A 24,739-nucleotide genomic window follows, 5' to 3' on the forward strand; every position below is an offset into this window, starting at 1 on the left:
TGTTTTGCAGATCAGTCATAATGATTGAGGTGTGTTTTGTGATTTCATAGTTTCATGAAAAACAAATCCACTAGGGATCACTAAATCACGTGTGATGCAGGTTATTAAATACTGCATAAATCTTAGATTTTAATTCAAGAAAATGTTTAAACTTTTTTGTTGCACACAGTTTTTTCCGAGGAGCATAGCGTAAGCTTTCCTAAAATTCTAGAGAACTGTGGAAGTAGGATAGCTTTATAGTCCTGCCTGCAGATTGTGCTGTATGCTGAAGAGGGGTACAGAATGCCTATAAAAATCCTTAATCAGAAGGAAGAGTCCAGCTTTGATGTTTGATACATTTTTGAATATGAATACAACATACAAGACCAGTTGCCTGGAAACTTCACTATACAACCTCAGAGCACAAACCCACTTTTGCTTTATATCTCATTTCCAACTATGAATTGCCAGTGCTTGGAGATGGCCAAACCCATAGGTAGTATGCATGCAGAAAAAAAAAAATTGTCCTAACGGTTACCTGGTAAAATGCTGAACCATAATCTTTTTTTAATCATTGTGGAGTAGAAAGGTTTTAGGAATATGTGTTGAGGTGTGTGTTGTGTGGGGATATGAACAAGAGAATTCAGTCCACAGATCCCACAATCAGAAGTCATCACCATGATTCAGCTTGACTCTCTCATCCTTTTGACCCCTCACAAACTGAAGAATTTCTCATAAAATTCTATTACCACACTGTTCTAAGCTGACTGCTTTTGCCATACAAGGCAAAAAAATACTGTGCTTCTTGGTAGGCTCTTCCGGTTTCCAACTGACTTGTAAGAAGTTGGAATTTAATTAAAAAGAAAAAAAGTATTTAATTTTTGAGTCATTGAATCCTGTTATGTCCTTTTAGAGGGTCAAAAAGCCCTTCACTGTCACAAATGACATGATTAAGTATTCTATCTTGTAACATTTAATAACAGTTTTCTCTTGTATTTTGGGCCCTTAAAATTTTGATCTTATATTAAATATTGATCTGAATACAGGTTTTTCTGCAACTTTTCTGCTCTGTAAAATGGCAATTTTTAACAATTTTTTTAATAAGAATTGCCCATTCATAATGTCACTGCACACAACACTGGCAACAGTCTGCCCTACTGTGCCAGCTGATGTGGAAAACAAAAGTAGTTGGAGCTTCCAAGTATAAAAAAATACAGAAAACAAGACAACAACAAAATATTGTCATTTTTATTTCGTCGTAATGTATCTTCTTGTGTTCAGGTCACACTGAAATCATAATGAAGGCATGATCTCTTACCTGAATTACTCAGCTGTTTTGCTCATTAGCTTTCCTGCAAACATCTATTTCTTAGATCTTGCTCAGTTTTTGTTTTATCTACGTTTGGGGTTTTTTTTAAGTTTTTTGGGATCATCTGAGGGCATATGCTTTTTACATTTTGAAGACATTGTATTTCTTGTTCCTGTGATTCCTTATCCTAAATTTCCTCTAAAGTGTGGTTTGTTTGTTTTTTGTGCTTTTGTGGGTTTTTCCCTTTTTTTTTTTTTCTTTTGTATTCAGGTAATTCTGAATTGTTCAGCTCTGCAGAGTTTACTGCACTTGTTAAGCAGCCCAAAAGAATCTATCAAAAAGGAAGCGTGCTGGACAATATCTAATATAACAGCTGGAAACAGAGCCCAGATCCAGGTAATCTTTTCAGCTATGATCAGTAATTTTTGTCTTGCAGGCTAGAAGAAATACACATCAGATGGTACACTGTTTTTTGTGTATAAAGTGCATATTTATATGTATACACAGTCACAGATATATAATTACATATAAGTAGTAGTATGTTACAGGCTCTGTGCATAATTAGAATATTTCAGTGGCCCAGTCGTGTCTCAAATTCAAAATATTTAATTTTATAATCATCTGCAGATTATAAGGGTGGAGATGGTCATGCTAGAGAATGACAACGTAAGGCTAAGCTCATACTGTCTTAAATAATTTGCATTGTGCCTTTGACAGTCACTAAGATACAGAAGTTCTCAAGTGTGAAAAGAGTAAGCTACAAACTTTAAGAATCAAATAACTTCACATTTCTTGATTTCACCACCAGATATGGACAACTACATTGTAAAGTACTTTCTTTATTCCTGTTTATATTTTCTTAGAATTCCTGTTATAGGCAGTTGTGCTTAGCCAAATCTAAAATTGCTGTTTATTAAACTGAATAATAATGGAGGATATCCAACATGTTGCATTGGGATTCGTCCTTTCTGTTTATACCAAATTTTGCAATCACTTCATGTTAAGTGAAGCACGTGCACACAGAAGCAAATCAAAGTGTTACTCCCTTATGTCAGCCTTTACAATTAGGCCTCCAAAAGACCACATCTTTATTCTGAGTCTGGACTTAGTGTGAGTCATCAGTGCGAATTCTTAGGACTTGTCTCCAGGTGCTATAAATGAGAGATTGACTATCTCTTCCCCAAAGAAAAGTTCTTCCTTGACTAGATAAAGAAGAAGCTGATAAATATATTTTCCCTGGATATGGAGTGTTTTCAGAGCAGCTAATACTAGGGGAGTTTTATGTGTGTCTTTCAAGAACAATGCCTTCTCTTTTTTAGAAGTGATGGAAAACCAGATTGTATTGAAACCAGGTTTTATCTGATAAATATACAAGGTTCCTATGAAGTCAGTTGAATGAAAGTCTCCTCATGTGAATCAAATTTAATTCTTCAGAAGTTGCATTTCTCAATGCTCTTCTCCCTCACTGGATACAGAGAGTATTTTCAGAGATGGCAGAGGATGTGTGAAAGTGCAGTTGAAGGTACATTCTCTGAGGAACAGAAATAAATAGCAGAAGTATTAGACATTAGAAATGCTTATCTCACGCATTTAGTAACCAGGCAGAAACAATGCACGTTCGCACGCTGTGGTAAGGCATTAGCTGTCTTTTTCTACCTGACAAGCCACAGAAATGTGGCACTCAGATCACAGCTAACCCTTGCAGGAGGTTAAAACCTTCGCGGGAACACAAGCACAGACACCAATGTGATGGTTGATACTTGTTCAACTTATTAGCTGCACAATTGCCTTATATATGCTCCTTAAAGGGATCCACCTTAAGCATGGCAGTGTTTTGGTAACATTCTTCTTTGGCATGTTTGATTGGTTCCCTATTCTTCCCGTACACCGTGAGGTCTTCCGAGCGCCTCTCCCTACAATAATACTTTGGCAAAAGTGGCCAAGGAGTACTTCTTTCCTCCATATCCTTTTCCTTGGAAGGCAGCCTGACACTTGCTAGCCTTATATCCGATGGCTCTGGAATATTCATTCTCTGTGATCACAATTAGCATGAAGTGGTTTTCCTTCTTCACCCAAGGGATGGAATTAATACTCTTTTTGCAGAAAACTTGCAGGAGATTTTAAAAAGGTTGCATGGTTTTCCTGAGGAAAAGTGTCTTATATCCTTTGCACGTGGCACTTGCAAAGAACATTCAGCTGCTGAAGGGGCCTTAATACCTCAAATGAGGTCTTCATCTTCATCTCAACATAGGAATTTAAGACTTTTGTGGAAGATAACTCAGTCTCTGCTAAATTTCTTGGAATTAAGAGTGAATGCTCATCTAACTCCAGAGATGCTTATGTTAGGAAATGAGTAGGCAAGAGAATAAAACTTAGTAAGGTGTGTAGGTCCTTCTTCTCTGATGTAAGGCTGTGACTAAGGTGAAAGTGGAACTTTGAGCAATGAAACCTCCTAGAGTTGTGTTTGCTCTGGCTTTCTCAGTCAAGATTTTACTTGTACCATTGAAAATCATGGGTTTTGTCAGATACAGAGGACGATATGGTTACTTAATCTAACCTTGATAGAGCTCCAAGAATTTTGATTCTGCCTCTGTTGTGGCTTGTTTGTTAATCTGTGGATTAGCTGAATTTCTAAAAAAAAGTGCTGTGTAAAATCAGCAACTGTACCACTTTTTTTTCCTTCATCAGCAATTGTAATTGCTGTGCAATTAGCAGTGCAGAGACGGTAGTTACTACTGCTTGTACAAAGGTAAAAATGTTTTTGCCTTTGCTTTTCTTGCAGTGAAGAATCTTTTGGCTGCTTTATCTGTGCTGCTACTGCCTTAGAAACAGGGAGGAGCAGTATTTTCTCTCTGTAAGGCCATTTCTCCTTTTCCTGGGAAGTCTAAGAGTGATTTCTGGGGAGCAATCCAGCCCAATATATTTTCTTAACTTCATGATTTTTCCCAACTCATACCAGAGAGTTGCTTCAGGATGCACAATCATATAGAAATGTTGCAGACTTCAGAAAAAGAAAATCAGATATCCGCACAAGTTGTTCCATAAAGAAATAAGTAACAGGAGTGACAATAGAAAGTTTGTTATTTGAGCATTTTTTCAAAACTTCAGGATCTCTATTTTCATATTCTTGATCTACTGAAGATGCAGTTGTGAAGAGTCCTAAGGTAACAAATTCTAGTGCACCAGAAGCTATTTCAATAGTGTATTCACTTCTGTGACTTCTACATAAATATTCACTGTACCACATTGTCCTGTTCAAGTGAAGGAGTAAGTGCCTGTCCTTGTTTGCACAGTATTCTTACACCTGGTATCCACTACTCAGACATGTAAAAGTGAGGCTTTAGGTGGGCAGTCTTTACCCTTGGTAATCCTGTTTTCTAAACTGTTGTCACATTTGAAAACAAGTAAGGGTAAAATAATCTCTTCTTTGTTAAAACAAAATTTGCCTAATTAGCTAAATAAAATCATTAGGTACATTATGTATGTGTGTGTTTAGTAGCTTCTAAAGGTTTTGGGGTATTTTATCACCAGTTTAGATCAACCCCCTTTCTACTGAGAACAGATTAGAATGGTTCTGTGATGTGGGAAGGCAGGGAGAGGGAAGTTAATGCTATGAATCGTTAATATTGCACCTTCATTTCTAGCAGGTGATTCTCAAGAAGTATAAAAACCCCTTAACTGCATACAAAATTTTTGTTGTGGTTGTGTGGATAGAACCTTTCTCAGGATTCTTGCATCAGGAAGAAAACACAGGGTCAACCAAATTGTCAAAATACACATAGATTTAAAAGAATCCAGCTTAAAGCAGCTGCCTTAGGATATGTCACAGGCAAGGTTGGAAGCATGTTGATGTGTTACTTGAGTCCAGGGAAAAAATGCGATAAGCAGCTTCTTAAAAGTGAAAGCTATAGTTCATTTAAGAATCCCACAGACCTCATTCAGAGTAATTGAGCTGCCTTTGAACTCTGAGCACGTGTGCTATATAGTGAAACACTGACTGCCCTAAGTGCATGCCCAGTTTAATCTATACTGGCAATTATCAAAATGAGATTTAAAAATAATGCTTCTAATTCCGAGCAGGAGATGACTATCCTGGTAATTATGACATACTGCAAATCATGTCCGTCATGAGGCTTAGATTTTTGGAACTGCACAGGGAGGCCATTTAGAGGAAAGTTGTGAAGTAAAGGACATTGGATAATATTTACGACATGCTTGATTGGAGATCTTGAGGCCATTGCTTCTTGGAAGTAAAATTTGCAATTGCAGGTTTAATTGCAAAGATTATCTCATGTTGAAAGGAAGGTCTCATTGCAGATGTATGAACAAATTCCAGAAAGGCTCTAGTTCTTTAGTTTCTAGTCTGAACCCAGAGAATGTCATGTGAGATACAAGGTGTGATGAAACCTCCTTTTAGCTCTGGAGCTGATGTGTCTGCTTTTCTCGGAAAACTCCTCAGAGGTATTACTTCTGATAACTACTCCATGTCAAAACCATTGTAAACGTTTGAGCTGAAAATCACTTTAAAATAATTTCTAAAGTTGGTAAATGCTGTTTGATAAAGTGTTTCTTGAAGATGGTCATATGCTAAAATGGAGATAAAAGCCTAGTCTGTTTTAGTAGCTTTGAGGACAAAGGAGAATTCCCATGTGGGAAGAATATCTGATTTAAGTAAGTTCATGGATGAACCCATTTCATCTGTGAGTTGAAGTATTTTTTTTCCCTCTAAATTAATTTCACATTGTGATGAATTAAAACATTACTTCTTGAGAATTGGTCTTCCTTACAGATTTCTAAAATATTAGATGCAACTCTAAATAAATAATTTTCCTTTCTCCCCAGTCCCTCCAAATTGCGCAGTTAGTTCCTACTAGAGGTCATAGACTGTAGCCAGATCTGTTCCAGCCTCTGTGATGCTAATTGGATTTTGAACATGCACAATTTTTAGCCAGAAATCAGACAAGAATAACTTCCGCACATGATAGTTTTTTTCCTGAAAGTTAAATGTTTGCCTGGCATAGTAAACCACATTATTGTAAGTTACCAGCTGATGTAACTAGTGGGGTTTTGTTCTAGAGCAGTCAAGATGTTAGAATACTATGGAAACTTTCAGCAGTGCGTAAGCCGTAAAGTGTAATCTAGTAATCCCTTTTGCACACCAAGAAGAAAATGAAATATTTTGGTAAATCTAATAGGCATTTTACCTAACATATATTAACAGACAGAGCTATATTTAGTGTTGTTTAAGATTGCATTGGGTTATACTCCCTCCATCCACCCACTCTAAAGTATAGAAATGTAAAGTTAGAGGGAAGGACTTCTATATTCATTTCCACTTTCATAATGTCTGCAATGCTGTTTGGTAGCACACTCCAGAGGCTTTCACTGCCATTTCTAAAGGTAAGGCACCAGCCTGTCACCATTAGATTTGCACTCAAACACAACCAAGTAAACTCTAGTGCTAAAGCAATATAAATTAACATGCATGAACTGTGTGTAAGTGCGTGCTGAACTTTCTTTTGTAGCTCATCTTAAAGCACAGGAGGTTTGGGGTTTTTTGCCCCACCAAAGGTGGAAGTGAAAGCCTTTACGAGTGTGTTATCAACAGTGCCTAGGCAACAGAAAAGCATGGTGGAATACAGCAGTCTTTCCCCTCTTTAGTTCTGTGCTTTTAAGGTTTGGGTTGGATGTGTATATCCTGATGCAGTCATGATTGTCACTAAGTATAGTTTTTGTTTGTTAATTTCCTAGTTTGTATACAGCTTTGCTGTACTTCAGTGGATAGCTTCCCCAGTCAGGGAGAAGGGGAACTACATCTTCCTGGGAGTCAGAAGGAGAACTGCACAACTGAAGCTAAATCGTGACTGTCGACCCTTCTGAAGGGTATGAAAGGCTATCACATACCTCAGAAAATGTTCTGTGCCTAACTTCGCAACCTGTTGAAAAGCTCTGAAAGGCAGTACATCAGACACAATCTTCCATATCTGACAGTGAAGACATCATAGGAGTTCTCTCCTGTTGACAGGTTAAGAAACTTATCACTTCTTTTCTAATATATCTGACATTCTCACAAGAACATCTGGAAACCTGAGTACACCTAGGCATGTTGGCAACAGGATCTGTGCCATATTTTTCCTCCTTTAAGGTTTCCTATCCTTGCTGAAATGTGACATGGGCAAGTGTAGCAGATGATACATTGCCTGTCAGTTTTAAAAACTCTGAAATGAAGCACATTTTTACAAATTGGGGTAAAGAGATAAAAAGGTAAGAATTGTCAGAGGCTCGTCTCCAGAAAGACCACAGTAACACTGGGGACATGGAAAAGGAGTAACATAATTCACACAGAGTTGTGGTTTACACAGGCAAACTGTGTATCACATTACTTAAATATGAAGTGTGTTTGGTTTATGCCATAGTTTGCACGAGTGGTCTAAAATCTTCACATGCTGTTTGTGGTGGCAGGACTTCAAAAAGGGTTTCAATTAGGAGCAAAATCTGTCGTTGTTGACAAGATCATATGTGTGAGGGACCAGTGAAAGTCAAAAATGAATCTCTTTCAGGTTTAAGTACAAAATCTGTTTTCAGGTTTCACCATGTGGTGAATCCCATACATCATACCACATTGTGGGCAGCAGAACTAGAATACCTTTAATTCCTTTATTCTGTCTGAAAACCTCAGCAGTCAGTGGTGAATATTGCTATCTTTTTTTTTGTAGGACAGACCCTAAAAGCTGGAAACACCTCAACAAGGTGCTGTTCGTTATAGGGCAGGTTTGTCCTGACAGCAGGAGCAACCTTGTGTAAACTGGCTTGAAGTTTGCTGTATACACAGTTTGGAGTATGTAAGCTTACATATCTGTGTCAACAACATAAAACTCCATTAGATCTGAGACCTGAAGTGCTTCCTTCCTGGCTTTCAGATGGCAGTTGTTTTGTACTCGGGCCATCACGTTAAGTGGCTTTGGCTTACAAATATTTGCTGTTATTTAAAAAGCAGTTGTAAATTGAATCAATAAACAAGGTAACTGGAACACATGTGACTGAGAAGCTTCTGTGAACTGAAATTTCCAGCCAGGAGGAGGAGATCATAGCAGTAGGGCTGTATTCACAACTGCCAGCTATGGTGGTGACTAATCTTGATTTGTTAAAGGTAATGAGAGAGCTTGCAGGAGCAGAAAGAGTCATGCTGTAAGACTTGGATGCTTTCACATTTATGGGATGAGTCATATGTAGACATATGATGCCAGCACTTGGATACTAAATGTATATATGTATTTTTGCATACCATGATTTATTGGTGGGAACCCAAAGGAGGAGAAGCAAATTCACTTGGTACTGACCAGCTCGAAGTGCTAATTTAATATACTGCTGCTGAGGACCTGCTCCCTAACAGTGACTACAATGTATTTAGATTCAGCATCCATGCAGATGTAGTAAAACTCTGAAAATTCACTTTTACCTAGCTTCACTCTGTAAAAATCAAATACTGTGAAGAAGCTTGATTAAAGCAAATAAGAAGGACAGAATGTTTCCAAGAAATGGGCAAATCCCTTGGATGGGCACAGCACAGGGATACCACCTGTTAAATAAATAAATAACCCAAACACAAAAAGCTGACGCTTCGGAAGTGGCGGCCAGATTTGCTGAAGAACTGAGTATTACAGTTCCATTCAATTTCCAATTAAATTTGAAAATTAAGATTTCAGTTAAAATTCAGTTTCAGTTTTCTGAAGGACTTGTAGTTCCAAGTCAAGATGAGTTCAGTTCCAACAAATACATGGATGCAGTTGGGAAAAATTTCAGTGTTAGTTTAATGTATTAAATGTTGGGCTTTGGATTACCTATTATGCAGAAAAGAGATTTCTAATGTATTTTGAAGATACTACGTCAGTGCCTGGTAGTAGCAGCCTAAAACCAATGTGAATATTAAAAATCATCAGGAAAAGGATAAAAAAAACCCAAAAGGGGAATCCTTATTCTTGTTGTAGTATAAATCTGCGCTGTAGCCCTGTATGTAGGTCCATCTTCAGAGGATACAGTAGGAGTGGATGGTAAGGAGGAACTATAAAATGTCAACTGGATTCCATATGAGGAATAGCTCAGTAGACTGAGACAAGTGAAGGGAGATGTGGCAGAACGCTGTAGAAACACAAGCGGCATCTGAGAAGGTGAACGAGGAATGATGGTTCTTTGTTTTTTGTGCAGGATCCTTGAAGGAAGAGGCTTCAAAGAAATTACTAGGTGCTGTGTTTAGGGCAGATAAGCATGTACCTTCCCATACTGGTGTAGTCTAACTGGAGCTTACAGCTGCAGCTGTGAATACTTAAACAGAAAAAGAAAAATAAACATAACTAGAGTTTACACTTTCCTGTGCATCTGCTGTTGGAAGCAGGATCTTAGTATGTTGTTGCATGCAAGCACAAGAGAGATTTGGATTGGAAAAATCCATATAAAACTGCTAAAAAGGATACCAGTTTTGAAGTGTTTAAGTTTTGGTTACCCTGTTGGCCTACTGTTAAACTCCTTGAAAAATTGTGGTCACCTTTAGAGGGCATAAATGTGAGTGTAGCAATGCATCAGCTGCCCAGAAAGAATGTTTAAACATCCTTTATGGCACGTATGAGGCAGTTGCCCACTGTTTTCATGAATGGCCGAGGCACTTTTCATTTTTTGAGGAATGGTGGAACATTTGAACAGGTGACAAAGAGTGAGATCTGCAGTAGTTTGTACATCAGTTCTAGTTTACAACTTGATTTTTTAAATTTCCTTTTTATTTTTCATGTTTTAAACGTTCTTGTCGAACTGAAATCCCTTAACTGTGTTCATTTTGTTTGGATGCTATGTTTGTCTTGATCACTTTATATGTACTGTGTTACTTGAGTCTTCAACACACTTCCATGTGTTAGGCACACACAGTATAGTAATGCTAAAAAAGTGAAGTAATTTAACACTTTGTAAATACTCAGAAATTTTAAGGACCTCATCCTGCCACAGTCTTTTAGGATTTTGCTCTGCTTGAGGTTTGTTTTTCTTCAAGAAAAAAACAAAACCAAATTATATTTCAGCGGTTTACTTTTTTATCACTTAGAAGGAATTAACTGAAAGGGAAACATGGCCTGTTTCCACAATAACTTGTTCCCACATAAAATGGCATAGAGCTAAGAATCCTTAGTCATTCTAGTTTGCTTTCAAGAATAACTGCTGTGGGCAAGGCTGCAAGACACAGGGTGTAAATAATAGATGCTGCTAGCACGTTCTCTGTATTAATGTTTTATTGTTTTCAACCTTGTTGAGCTTAACTGGACTTTTGAAATCTAGTGAAGATATTAAGGTTAAAGCAAAGTATTTTCTGACCTAGTTATTGTTGGTTGTGGGGGGTTTTTTGTTTGTTTTGGTGGTTTTTTGTTTTTTAAATCTAAGCTCTTAGAGTTTCAACTCTCAGCAGATGGCTAGTTGACAAACTTTGCTGTACCACAGAGGGATGATTAAGTACCTTTAACTGAAACTCATGCTAGGGTGAGGAGGCTGCATGTCAAGCAGTAGGGAACATAAAAATATAGTACCTGACAATCTGCTTCTCGCTTGAGCCAGTCTCTTTCAGTGAATTGCCTTATGAGAGGTGCTTTAAACCTGTTCTGGCTGGGTAACAATAGCCAGCTTCACTGTAGAGCAGAAAGTAAACAGGATGCCCATAGCCTTTTATACAATAGAATAAGAAATAGAAGTAAACAGAAATCAAAATAAGTAGAACTAGAAATAAGAGAACTCACCTAGGAGATACGAGATTTGGATTAAGTGCCTTCTGAAAAGGTTCAAAGGCACGTTTCTCCGCTCTTCTGAGAGTAATTTTACCCACCAGTAAAGAGTTCAGAATTGAGCCAGAAGGAAAACAGTAACAATCTTTGTGATTCTCCCACTTGCTGCCCTCTCATTGCTAGTTCCCTTTGTTCTGGTATTCTCCTAGTATTTTACATGTTTAAATTGAAACATTTTAAGGTAACTTTTTTTTGTCATTAAGAAGTCTCAAAGTATGTTACTGCTTGTCAGCGAAGATGTGCTAACTTAGTTCCATGTTATCATGTAACATACTCTTAGTACTTACTTAAAGATGTTGGTTTTAAGAAGACACTTTCTAAGGAAATAAATCTCGTGTAAAATTACATTTTCTTTGGGAGAGGATTTAAGTAGTGATAATGAGATTTTTGATTTAGTGCCCTCATATCCTATCCTAGATCTATATTAAGCTTTTTTGGCAGAGAATACTTAGCATCCCTTAACACATTGTTCTTTGTAAGGGCTTCCACCTCAACAACGCTCTTGTATAGGACTACCTGGACTCACATAAAACAGAAGTGTAGAATGTTAAGTCCCCTTTCTCCTCTCCAGAAGATCATGACTGAAGTTCACTAGTGAAAACACATATGTCCTCACAGGCGCATTCACAGATCTCTTTAATATCAGTGTAGGCTCTCTGTCCTTCTGCTGTCCATGGCTGGATCGTGAGCTCTCTTAACTTGCTGTACTTGGCTGCTACTCACGGGGTAGTTCAGCTTGATTCTTGGTAGCAGATGCACAAATTTGTCTCGAGCATCCCCCACGTTTGCAGACTCCTTGAATATGAGCACGGGCTCTCTGTCCATAACTGGATCCTGGGCCTCCTACTTGCTGTCTAGTTCAGTTTGCCAGCAAATTATGTACACTGTGATCCTCCACTCCCACCACCACCTTTGTGGATAATCAGCACAGAGCTGGTTCCCAGGCACATCAGTCATGTCACCTGCAATCCTACTCTAGCTGAGGGTCTGAGACCCTCATTCAGCTTCAGCCCCGTCCCCCCAGTAGTTGGCATCCAGCCACTTGAGCTCTGTGAACTGCAATCCTGCATGACAGTGGTACTGGGACCCTCACCTGCTCCAGTTGCAGGGGCCCTTTCACCCAAGGTCTGACACCAGTTGCTGTCCCTGTATTAATCTTTTCTAGACATCCCAGAAACATGTTCCCTAGTCTGTGGCCACTCCAGGTACTGATGCTGAGACTTCCACCCACTTGAGTCACTGGACCTGCAGACACAGGGGTTTCTCCTGAGGTCTGATCCAGTTCCTGGCCCAAATTCAGTCATGCCAATCTCACTCAATTGCTAGCACGTAATCTTTACAGTGCTCACGTGGGCTAGAGAGGGAGGTTATGTAGTAAAATAGTCAAGAAAAGATTTGTTACTAAGTTTTGACAGTCCCACTTGTCCCCATCTTATCAGTTACAAAGTCCAGGCTGACTCTCTGCAAAGCTGTGCCTGTAGTTTCTTAATGGCCCATTAATTAGCGACTAGAATCTTTCCTCCTTTGTGATTGTCTCTCTTATCCCTTGTCTATCAGGTTTGTGTAACCATGTGTTTTATTTATCACTTTCTTGTTACTTATATCTCACTCTGAACTGAAAAGATCCTTGATCTGATTACCTTAATGAGCAGATGCTCTCACATTCAATGTAACCTTACAGTGTGTTGCTTTTGTTTATTTTTAAAAATTGTTTTTTTCCCAGTAAAATATGTCGGGGAAAATGTATTCTGTTTTTTGAAGATACTTTCTTTTATCTTCTGTCTTTCTGAAGTAACTGGTTCCTGTTTATGACCTACCACTTCCAGCATTCACGTTCAAGAATTTCAGTTAAGGACTTTTTGCCAAATATTCTTTGCAAAGTACAAATTTAATATAACACGGCATGATGGAAGTCTGTGTGGTTTTCCTTGAGGGCCCCGGACTGCTCTACTAGAAGTGCAGATTCTGTTGTAAAGGACAGTGTTCATGGGACTGTTGGTACAACTGATAGGTGATATGGATTTACAAAGTAGGTGCAGTGTGGATGCCCAGACAAACAGGAAGGGTAAAAGAAACATCAAACGAAGTGGTTTTTTTTCCCACTGGTAGTCATCCACACCATGAACTGAGTATAGCTTTTTGCTGTATCTGATCTTAGCTTTCTTCTACAGAGCTCCTTGAAAAGGTTCTCTGCCTTTTTATGAATTTGCCTTTATCAGTTCTGTGATGACTTACATTTGTAAAACAGCAGTTTAAAAATGTAGTTGTAAACTCTTGCTTCTGTGAATGATCTTTATGACAGTGTTTCCAATCCTTGTCATATATGTGTAGCTAAACAGGTTTATTTGTGTCTTACTGTAAAAAGCTCTTTCCAGAAGAAGTTACTAGAAACTTTGAGTTGTTGACTCATTTCACTGACATCAGTTCGGTGAACCAAGCAGTTAACCATAGTACCAAACCATCTTTTACTTTGTCTTTTCACCAGGAAAGAGTATGTTGTTGCTTACTTATTTTGTGGTGTTCTTACAATTACATTCTTGCTTTGCTCTGTTGTCTCACCCAGTGGAAATGCAGTATGACACACAGGCTTGTTAAGGCTTTTTTCTCTGTTTAAGGGATCTTAATGACTTAGTGGTTTACTGACTTAATCTGAGTGTTTCACTGCTTGGAAAAATAAGGAAAGTATGGCAGTCTTTTGCTGTCAAGGTATGATTAAGTAACAAGGATATATGGCAGTCACTTCAGTCTGAACGTGTTTTGAATTCTTTTGGGATAAGCACAGACCCTGGCAATAACTAGGTTTTTGATTGTAAATCTGAAAACGGTTTTTTGTTGCTTGATAAGTAACGTTTCATTGTTTAATGTGTTGTGCTGAGCATAGACATTAACTAGCTCAGGACAAGGAAGGTATTTCTGATTTTTATTATAACCCTGTCATTTCTTTTTGCAGACAGTTATAGATGCCCACATCTTTCCAGCTCTTATAAATATTTTGCAAACGGCTGAGTTTCGGACAAGGAAGGAAGCTGCTTGGGCAATCACAAATGCAACATCTGGAGGCTCTGCTGAACAGATCAAGTACGAAATAGTTCAAATCTCTTAGTGCAATTGAGTGAATTACTGTTTGTGCAAGACATCCAACTAATAACCTAGAAACCTAGAAAGAGATACTTTCTGTATGCTTCTAGTGTTGTATCCAGCGAGACCATTTCTTTGTTTTGAATGTTGTGAGTTGTGAATGAGCCATTCATTCCTTCAGGAAGAAACCACATAAGTATTTCAGCTGTAATAATTAATTGAACCTTTTCTGTTATCTGAAAAAACTAAATACAACTTTTAAACTAATTTCTTAGTGGTCACTGTATAGTGTAACAGTGCATTAGGAGTCTGGAGAGGACTAGCTCAGCCCCTCAGACAAGGGCATTGTGTGCCTTATTTTTTGTGTTTAACTTATACTGGTACATTATGCTTATATGCAGTTTTGTATAAAATAATACAAATAGAAATATCTGATATTAATATAAAATATGTATATAGTTAGAATTATAAATTTAATTACAGAATTAAATTATTGTTTCATATCTCTATATAGAGAGAAGGTATTTTAAAGTTATTTTCATTGTTTCAGCAGAATTGACTAGATAGAAATAGATATCTATAATTTCTCAGTTTCTTCAGTCAAATTGGTATTTTATCTGATTGTTTTGGTTCTTAGACCTTCATGCTAAGTGCATAAATGGCTCCACCAATTATAATTTTGCAGACAATTTACTGAATTCCGTGCGGTGTTTTTCAGGTATTTAGTAGAACTGGGATGCATCAAACCACTCTGCGACCTCCTTACAGTAATGGACTCAAAGATTGTGCAAGTAGCACTGAATGGGCTGGAGAACATCCTGAGGCTTGGAGAGCAGGAGTCCAAACGCAGTGGCACGGGCATTAATCCTTACTGTGCTCTTATTGAAGAAGCATATGGTATGAACAAAATGTCTGTGGGAGGAAAGGGTTACAGTGATGATCAGGAATCCACCAGAGTTTCAGTAGATGCTATTTTATTAATTTCCTCATCATTATTATCTGAAAATTAACTGTTCTTTGACAAGCCTCCACTTACCAGTGTACTCCATCTACTTTATCTTTGTCTGCATGTAGGTTAGAGATGGTGTGTCCAGATCTTTTCTTAATTTCTTTTGACCCTGAGGGAGCCTTCTGGGTGTCATTCAGCCTCAGTATCTTTACTCCACAGCAGATAAATGTCCAGGTGCACCGCTCTGTCACTCAGGTTTCAAACTTTTCCTTTTCTTCTCTGCTGCCCATTAGAATTACAGCAGCAACTTCCTTGTTTGCCTTTGCTGTGCTGAGGTTCTGGCATGTACTGGCATGATTTCACCTCAGTTCTGAGGTACTGCTGCTCTTAAGGTTAGTTTTCTTGTCAATTGTCAAGTACTTATTAAAATGGGATATCGAGATCAGTATAGAAGAAAATAGCATCACTGAAAATGGTTTCTTGAACCATGCTTCCTTTCATAGTTACATTGACTTCCAGGGAAGAGTTAGATCAGAATAGGATTTTTCTTGCCTGCTTTGAGGGTTTAATTTCCCTTTTCATGTCAGTGTTGTCTATAGAGTATTGGAGAATTGTTTCCTCTAGTCTTCATGCATAGTAAAAGGAGCAGACAAGAAAGCCACTGCAATTCCCAGTATTAGAGATTTACTAGAGTAATAAGACTTGGAATTTCATTGTAGCATCATTCCTAGGTATCAAAGATAGTTTAGCTTGCTGCATAATATTAATTTGTTTCCAACTACAAGGCCTGAGTTTGCCCATCTGCCTAATGTTTGCCCAAAAACTAGTTGAATGAGTTTACCTGCATTGTATATACACGTGATACAGATTAAGTAATGGAGTCTCCATCCTTGGAAGTTTTGAAGACTTGGCTAAATACAGCTGGCCTAATCTGGTGTTGGTAGCAGTGCTGGCCAGGGCTGCAGGTTGGGCTAGATGATAATTAGAAATCTCTTCCAGCTTGCAGTTACATGATTCTGTAGTTATCGTCCTTGTAAATAAAGCACTGTGGTGACACACTTTCAGGAAACATGGTCTTAAGATTCTCCTCAGAAAAAGTCTTTGAGGCCTTGTTCTTTGCACATTCAAGCTTGTTGATTCCAATTTTTGAGTGAAAGGGTAGAGGCAGACAGAAAGCATGAGACACATCACACAGTTATAGGGAACTCTGTGGTTAAACCTGGTTTTCCTTGGTTATAGAGAGTACAAGTTGGGTAAGGGTCTCCATAGAGGCACCCATTCTTTCAGAGAATCACAGAATCATCAAGGTTGGAAAAGACCTTGAAGACCATCCAGTCCAACCATTAATCTCACACTGATCATTCTCAGCTCCACCAGATCCCTCAGTGCTGGGTCAACCTGAAGCTATATCTGAAGGTGGGAGAGAATTGTCATGAAACTTGATGTTCACAACAGACTGAAAATGGTGGTGGTCATGTGCTTTCACCAAGCTGTAACTTTTATGTACTCCTTTTCTCCACAGGCCTGGACAAGATTGAATTCCTGCAGAGCCATGAGAATCAAGAGATTTATCAGAAGGCCTTTGATCTGATTGAGCACTACTTTGGAACAGAGGATGAAGACAGCAGCATTGCCCCACAGGTGGACCTCAACCAGCAACAGTACATCTTCCAGCAGTGCGAGGCTCCCATGGAAGGCTTCCAGCTCTGAGGTGCCCCCGTGCTGTGTGCTCCTCTACCTTAGCTGATCCTGTTGTTGAGCCACAAGCCACCCGTGGAGTGATTCTCTCAATGTTTTCCATAACCCTGTTTGCGCTCATTCGCTTGCCTTGTGCACATGCTCTTACATACGTCTGGAAAACTTTTGGCTCTCTGTGGCAGGATACCCCCTCCTTGGCAAGGGGTCACCAGAATCACCCTTTTCCTCTAGATTCTGAACCTCTCCACTGTCATCTTCGTGGAGTTGAGGCACCTTTCTATACTTTGAGATATTCCCTGCTCCTATTACAGGAAAATAATCCCTCCTCTACTAGTCCCCACACTCCTGGCATCCAAGATATGGCTGCCTTTCTCTTGTATTTGCTGCAGCGTGTGCCTGCAGTCCAGGAGACATTCAGACTTTCTGAGAACGTAGCTGAATTAATTCCCCGTATTCTTCCCTGGATGCCTCTCTGGATGGCCTTGTGAGATGCATTAAATCTTCACATGCGATAGATCTACTTTGCTGCATGTGCCAGCTGGGGTTATTGGCATATAGAACATGTTAAAAATAATGGAGTAAGTTCTCTATCCCCTGCAACAACAGGCTGCAATGGACGTGTTTTCTGGTTCTTAAGAATACTGAACACATCTGGCCCCATCCCTTCTGAACAATGAGCTCCCAAGCTGGATTACAGACCACTGTGGAGATTTGTATGCCTTCCCAGTCTTTCCTCTCCATGCAAAAAAAAAAAAAAGAGCCTGTGAATAGGTCACTCTTACCACCTCCTCAGAAATGACTTTCCAAATGGGCTTCTAGAACTGAAAAGCTCCCCCGACTTCTGCTTGCCAGCACAGTTTGATGTAGCTGGGCCTTCCTTAAAAACTGAACCCTTTCTGACTTCATGCTCCAGAGTCTGGTCCTCGGTATTATAGTTACAGCTGAAAAATTCCTGTCTGCCTCTTGACATTTTTACACAGAGTGACTTGAACAGATTTACCTTCTGAAAAATTACCTTATGAATACAGAAATCTTAATTTGTAAAACTTAGCACAAGGAGCGTTAGATTTCATTTTCACAAGACAGGAGCTTCCTCTCCAGCTCACCTGAAAATAAGAGTCCTCCTGGTCAAGCCCCTTATTTAACTACTAAAATGACACTACATTCAGAGGATAGTAATATGACAACTGGATCCGCCTGGCCCTTTCATTTCATTTTTTCCTTTTTTGCTGTTTATGGGACTTCCGGTGAATTAGCATGGAACGCATGGTTCCTACAGGTGACATCCATAAGGCATCGCTGACTGCATGACAGCTGTCACCCACAGCTGCAGACTGCCCCTCTGCTAGCAGCATGTTCTTGGCTCCGCAACCCGCTTAGATCACAGACATCTGATGCGAAGGCCAGCCGCTCCTCACCGAGTTCAGCTGACATGGACGCCAAACTCTTCACGCAACCGGGAAGATGCCACGGGATTGAAAGTGGCGGTTCCATTTCTGTAAATGCAATGGAGTCCCCCCTGCATTGGGCTATGTTCTTTCAAGCCATTTTGGACGCTTGGAACATGCATTTGTCCAGTGTAAACATTTCAAAATCGCCACCGACAACTGCAGCATCATGTACCTGTGGTAAATGTTAGTGGCAGAACTGTCTGCAAGATCCTCCTTGTGACTCCTCTCAGTGACAAGCCACTGCAAAAGCAAAACCAGCCCATTGAATACAGAATAATAAAAACATAGAAATCATTTGTCAAACTGCTGAAAGAAGCTAGGTAAAGGCCTGAACATCAGCTTTGTGTGACCATTATTTAAATACAGTCTTCAGTTCTGTCTGTGCTTCAGGATGGAGACTCTGACCTGTGTGGCCACTGCAGAAGCCACCTGCTGCCTCCCTAGCTAAGCCAGTTGGCCTCCACCTTCCCTCTCCCAGTTATTTTCTCTAGTGCTGCTTTGTGCTGAAGGAACATTTAGTTTACTGCACTTGATCTGTAAATGGACTTCGATTCTTTGTAATTTTAGGGGGTTAAATTTGGTGATTAATTTAAAAAAAAGCAAAAAACCCCTCAATGTTGCCTTTACATCACATAAAAATAACTGTGTTTCTCTTTTCTTGAAGGGTGATAGAAGCACTGATTAGTAGCAAAATCTTGTTTTAGCTTTTGGATTTTTTTGTGCTGGATTTTTTTACGTGTAAATTTCCAATAACATGTCATTTCTATAAGATTTGTTTAAAATCATGTACCTCTTATTAGATGGTATAAAAATGCTACATATTTTGTAAACAAATCTGAGCAAAGTGTGTGTGCATATATTCTGTATATTCATATATGTATATTCTGTGTATATATACACTAGTGTGTATATATACATATATACACACACACGTGTATATATATACACATGTGCATATGTGTGTATATATATACATATCTATATATCTATATATCTATATATATATAAGTGTTTTCTCTTCCAGGCTAGTGAAAACAATGTGGTGCATTGGCGTTTCCCTCCCCTGCCCCCGAAGAAAATAATGACAATTGCCTCTAAATGAGTGAATTAAAAAAGAGTCCATTTAAGCTGAATGGTGTGCCTTCCTGTGTAAGGAGCCTGGCCAGTGTTTGTTACTTTTGCCGTGGATGTGTGAATTCAGAGCAGATAAGTATAAATCTTTAAGCTTGGTATGTTTGTTTGAAGTGACAGGCCTGGTTGACACAGGTAATGTTGTTGTCATATATACTTAGACTGTGTAAGGCATTTGACTGGTACTGCGTAATATTTTGACTGAAAACTAAACCAATACAAAAATCAACATGGCACACATTAAATGGATTAAAATGTGGCTAAGTCATAGGTCTCAATTTAATTTTAAATGGCGCTTAATTGAGTGTATTTCCATCAGGATCTTCCAGCCACCGGTTCTTGGCCTTGCTTGACTCAACCTTGTTAATAGGTTGCAAAGAAACAAAACCTACTTCTAACAAAGGCTGCAGAATATATGAGTACGGAAGGGAGATCAGACTTGTGAATTATGAAAAGAACAGCTCACTGATAGAGACTGATCAGAATTACTTTGTAAGCCAAGGGCAAGTAAACTATTTGCATTTTAATAGAGCGTAGTGTAATAGAGTGTAGTGTAACATTACCCATCTAATAAATAACATTCAGGCCACAGGTGAAGGACTGTTTTGGAGGAACAGTGCCGTTGAAAGATTATGAGGATTATTACATGTTTGCGCTTGAACACTGCTTCCTAACATGTTTCTGTGTGGCTAGTGTAATGCTCACAGGTACAAAAAGAAATCTTTAGCATAAATGGAGAATTTATATTAACTTTATATTTGGCATTGGTGAAATTGTTCTTTACAGGAACACTCAGTGTTGCTATCAGCAGTTAAAGGATGCAAAAAAATCGGAAACAGCAAGAACTGTAAAAAGGTTGTAAGTGCCATTCAGATGAGAAATGAAGCACTTCTTTAGACTGACATGAGAGTAACAAGGGTTATGACCCGTGCTAGAAACATTGAAACTAGTATTCTCTGCTTTCCTGAAGGATGTGCTGCTGCTCAGACAGGACCTATCTCAGGGAACACCTCTAGCTTCCACTTCTGTGAAGGTCACACGGTGTTTTGAATAATCTGTTCTTGTTTGTGTGTAAGTAGGAGGCAGCGTGGTCTCATGAGTAGAGGATAGGCCAGGAGCTGTTGGAGTTCTTGGGTTCTCTTAGCTCTGCCATGCAGTGAGTAGTGCCAGAAGAGTGATCTCACTTATTCTTCCCTTATCCTAAAAATTGAAATGAACGCATTTGTTTGTCTGCTTGTGGAGATCCAATCTAACACCTTCCAAAAGCCCCACAGGATGCAAAGATGAAAAAATTGAGGAGTAGCTGAGGGAACGGGGGCGGGGGTTAGTCTGGAGAAGAGGAGGCTGAGGGGAGACCTCACGGCCCTCTACAGCTCCCTGAAAGGAGGGTGCAGAGACGGGGGATGAGTCTCGAACCAAGGAACAAGCGATAGGACAAGAGGTGATGGCCTCAAGCTGCGCCAGGGCAGGGTCAGAGTGGCTCTTAGGAAGTATTTCTTTGCAGAAGGGGTTGTTGGGCATTGGAATGGGCTGCCTAGGGCAGGGGGGGAGTCCCCATCCCTGGAGGCGTTGAAGAGTCGAGTTGACCCAGCACTGACGGATCTGGTGGAGTTGAGAACGGTCAGTGTGAGGCTAATGGTTGGACTGGAGGATCTTCAAGGTCTCTTCCAACTGAGATGATTCTGTGATTAATGAGAACCAGGAATCTCATGAGTTCTTATTGCTGCGTCAGCAACGAGGTGGAACTATGACACTCAGGTTTTAACAATGTCTAATTTTAAACTGGGTGTTAGAGAAAGGAAGATGCAGGACTGCCTGGAGTTGCTATCCAGTAGTCCTGTCCAGAGACTTTATAATGCTTTTTAAGTTGTGTGTTCGCTGGGGCAGTTAACAGGAGCTATCATTCTTTCTGTCGGTAAAGTTCCCAGTGGAATGTGGCAGGCAGGGTCACTCTCTTGGATTCAGGAGTATACAACAGATGATGGGGCAGAAGGTTATTGAGAGCTCAATAACTAAGCCAGGACCAGTGCTTGGAACTCCTGGGAAGACACCACACATGCAAACAATCATTTGAGGCAACTGCTGCCTAGAGACTTCGGCCTGTTCTTAAATTCCTCTGTTGGTTCCTTGATGCAAATCAAGTACTGGTGGTCCAAGTCCCTTCACTTGATCTTAAAGGAAGGGAGGAAGGCAGTGACCCCAGAAAAACTCCATGTTCTTGAACCCCCATTTTTTCTAACTGTTGGCACCGAGACTGTTGAAGAACCAAAGTGCACCACCTGGTCCTACATGTGACAGTGCTCCCAGTAATACACCAGGATTTCCAGAACAGCTGGCTTACCTCTGGGCAGTTTGCCTCTCTGGGCCAGCTTTAAGTAATTCCCCACATCTTCCAGTATGATTTCTTTGCTTCTGAGTCTTAGTAGAAAAACAAACAAATCTCTTTGTGTACTGATATGGCCACATCTGTAGGGCTCCTGCATGCTCTTCTGAGGTGCTGTTCGAATTGTCGGATTGACCGTTGCATTAGCTTTCAGTTGCCTCTGTAACAGGTACAGCGATACGGCCTGTGGTATAAGATAGATAATCTGACTTTTTTGAATAAACGTGAATGGTGTTGCAGACCAAAGGGGAGAAAGAAAATTAAATACTGGTTAAGGGTTTATGTTCCTTTCCATCAGGCACTGTTAAAAGTCTGTAGGCTAGAGCTGTGAGCTCATTAGGTGATCTGAGGTACATTAAGAAGTTCCAGTCAGCTAGATTGGCTGCTTAGGCCAGAAACGTGTGCTGTTTTTCTTACCATTGTCTGTGTTTAGAAGTGTTTTCTTGGAAGCCATCACACTAGGAAAGAGGTAGTTTCTTTCATTGCCTCTCTGAGAAAGGTTTACGCCATTTTTCTAGGACCCAACTACTTGCAAAGAAAATACTGCAGCAGTTGGGAGTGAGCTGGAGACAGCATAAAGCCCAGTGGCTCAGGCTTTTACTTGAGATTCTGGAGCCTTACGTGGAAGCTGAAAGAAAACACGAGGTGCACAGTGATGCATGGGAGATACTGAAATGGTGGCAATATCAGAGTGACAGAGGAAAGGATATGTGATTACGTGGAGCTTTTGTCAAACCACTGAACCAGAGTTCAATTTTTGAGTTAATGGCATAAGGCTTATAGAAATTTAAGTAAAATGAAAAATGGGCAACCGTTGCTGCTCTGAGGTTTGCTTTCAAAGTGGTATTTTACATGTTTTTATCTGAAAGACTTTACCAGCTAGATGAGTCTGTATAGTTTTATTTCCAAAACTAGATGAGGTACCTGCCAGTTGCGTGAACAGTGCACTCAGAAGCCCTTATTGAAAGGGGGATACTTTTGAGATGCATGGTTTTAAGCTCTGCAATCACCAAGCATAAATCAAATCCCAAGTTTCTTTTCATGGTAACCTGAATTAATTTGAATAGTCTCCTTTCTGTTCTCATTAAATACATACATGAGCGCAGGAACACAATCTAGGAAGATTTGTTTTAGTTCCCACCTGTGTGGCAAAGAACTAGAGCTGGCACAGAAGATCTGTTCACATACCTGTGGTGGAATTATGTGTGACATTCATTCAGCACTAAATGAGTGGACGTATCTGTGGAAGCCAGCTCTGCTTAACTGACAGCATACTTGCAGTGATTACAGAGACAGAGGCCAATGACATCTTGGCTTGTATCAGAAATAGTGTGGCCAGCAGGGACAGTGAAGGGATCTTATCCCTGTACTCAGCACTGGTGAGGCTGCTCCTTGATGAGTGGGTTCAGTTTTGGGCCCCTCACTACAAAAAGGCCATTGAATGACTCGAGCGTGTCCAGAGAAGGGCAACGGAGCTGGTGCAGGGTCTGGAGCACAGGTCTGATGGGGAGCGGCTGAGGGAACTGGGGGGGTTTAGTCTGGAGAAGAGGAGGCTGAGGGGAGACCTCCTGGCCCTCTACAGCTCCCTGAAAGGAGGGTGCAGAGAGGGGGGATGAGTCTCTTGAACCAAGGAGCAAGCGACAGGACAAGAGGGAATGGCCTCAAGCTGTGCCAGGGCAGGGTCAGACTGGCTCTTAGGAAGTATTTCTTTGCAGAAGGGGTTGTTGGGCGTTGGAATGGGCTGCCCAGGGCAGGGGGGAGTCCCCATCCCTGGAGGGGTTGAAGAGTCGGGTTGACCCAGTGCTGAGGGATCTGGTGGAGTTGAGAACGGTCAGTGTGAGGTTAATGGTGGGACTGGAGGATCTTCAAGGTCTTTTCCAACTGAGATGATTCTGTGACTGATGACAGGTGGTGGCATCACCTGAAGGCTGCAACTGTGGTGGAATCACTACATAGCTTGTTTGACTGGTTCGATCTCATCAATAGTACCCAGAAATACAATTCATAGAAAGATGGACTGCAGCAGCTGTTTTCTAGCTCTTAAAGAACAAAGTGCTAGAGAGGACTGCACTACATATCTTACTGCTTCTCTTTTCCAGGTATAAAGACAAGATTTACCCTGCATTTTGGTAGGGCTTTTAATTTATTCAGCAGTAGTGCTAATTTTTAGTAATACAACAAAAATAATCAGGAAAGTTTCAGGAAAAATAATCTGCCTCCCAGTATCAGGAAGTTCATAAACTAAATTTTCCTGTTTCTGGAGTCCCCAGGGCCAGGTAGCAGGCAGCCCTGGGAAAGAACAGAGTTTTGAGCAGTCCTGACAGTTCCCATCTACATTTCCTTCTAAATGAACTGAAAGGAGGAAAAATACTGTCTCCAGTTGCTGCAAGCTGTTCAGCATGAACATTAAGTGACTCCTCTGGGATGACTGCCAGAAATAGGACTGTTGGGAGTTGTTCCTTGCAGGTATTACTGGGTCTGCTGCTTTTAAAGCTTGATATAAGCCCATTTAAAGATCATCTGCCTCATGAAAGCACAGATGATGATTTAAAGGAGGGAAAAAGCAAGTATATCTAAAAGGTTTGGAAAGAAGAACTCTGCAGCAGAGAGCTGGAATGCCTGATTGACTTTCTCATACTTGTGTGCTTCTAAATAGTAAATCTGATAGCAGAGGTTGAAGCTGTTGCTCAGTATTCCCTCAAAATAGCCATCTCTGTTCCCTTAGCTTGGACATTTGCTCATCTCACAACCAGCTCTGGTGTAAAAACTGTTAGGTTGTCATTTGCAACACAGTGGTTCTTAGGAATGCCACTTCACTGTCTGCTTCCCTCCTCTTTTCATTAAAGGAGGGCAGTTCTTCACAAAAAGTGATCCTTCACTTGCACAAATGCAGCCAGAATATACTGGACCTAAAACAGGTAAGCAGATTTTTCTAATAACTGATCA

General features: G+C 40.1%; 1 protein-coding gene across 2 annotated transcripts in view; it reads left to right on the forward strand.

Annotated features, from left to right (window-relative positions):
- KPNA1 (karyopherin subunit alpha 1) overlaps nt 1-23,281 on the forward strand; it is a 57,661-nt gene extending 34,380 nt beyond the window's left edge. The window contains exons 11-15 of one of the 2 annotated variants that reach the window (XR_012632873.1): nt 1,559-1,684; nt 14,054-14,181; nt 14,900-15,078; nt 16,653-18,599; nt 19,304-23,281. Coding sequence is in view for 1 of the 2 variants with exons in the window: in XM_074896662.1 (XP_074752763.1) it covers nt 1,559-1,684; nt 14,054-14,181; nt 14,900-15,078; nt 16,653-16,840 (621 nt within the window). In the remaining variant the exon portion in view is untranslated. Of the gene's footprint in view, nt 1-1,558; nt 1,685-14,053; nt 14,182-14,899; nt 15,079-16,652 lie in introns of both variants that reach the window. The other variant, XM_074896662.1, reaches the window with a different exon arrangement.
- Nucleotides 23,282-24,739: the final 1,458 nt, after the last annotated feature.

This window comes from Athene noctua, chromosome 1 (assembly GCF_965140245.1).
Source record: "Athene noctua chromosome 1, bAthNoc1.hap1.1, whole genome shotgun sequence".
NCBI lineage: Eukaryota > Metazoa > Chordata > Aves > Strigiformes > Strigidae > Athene > Athene noctua.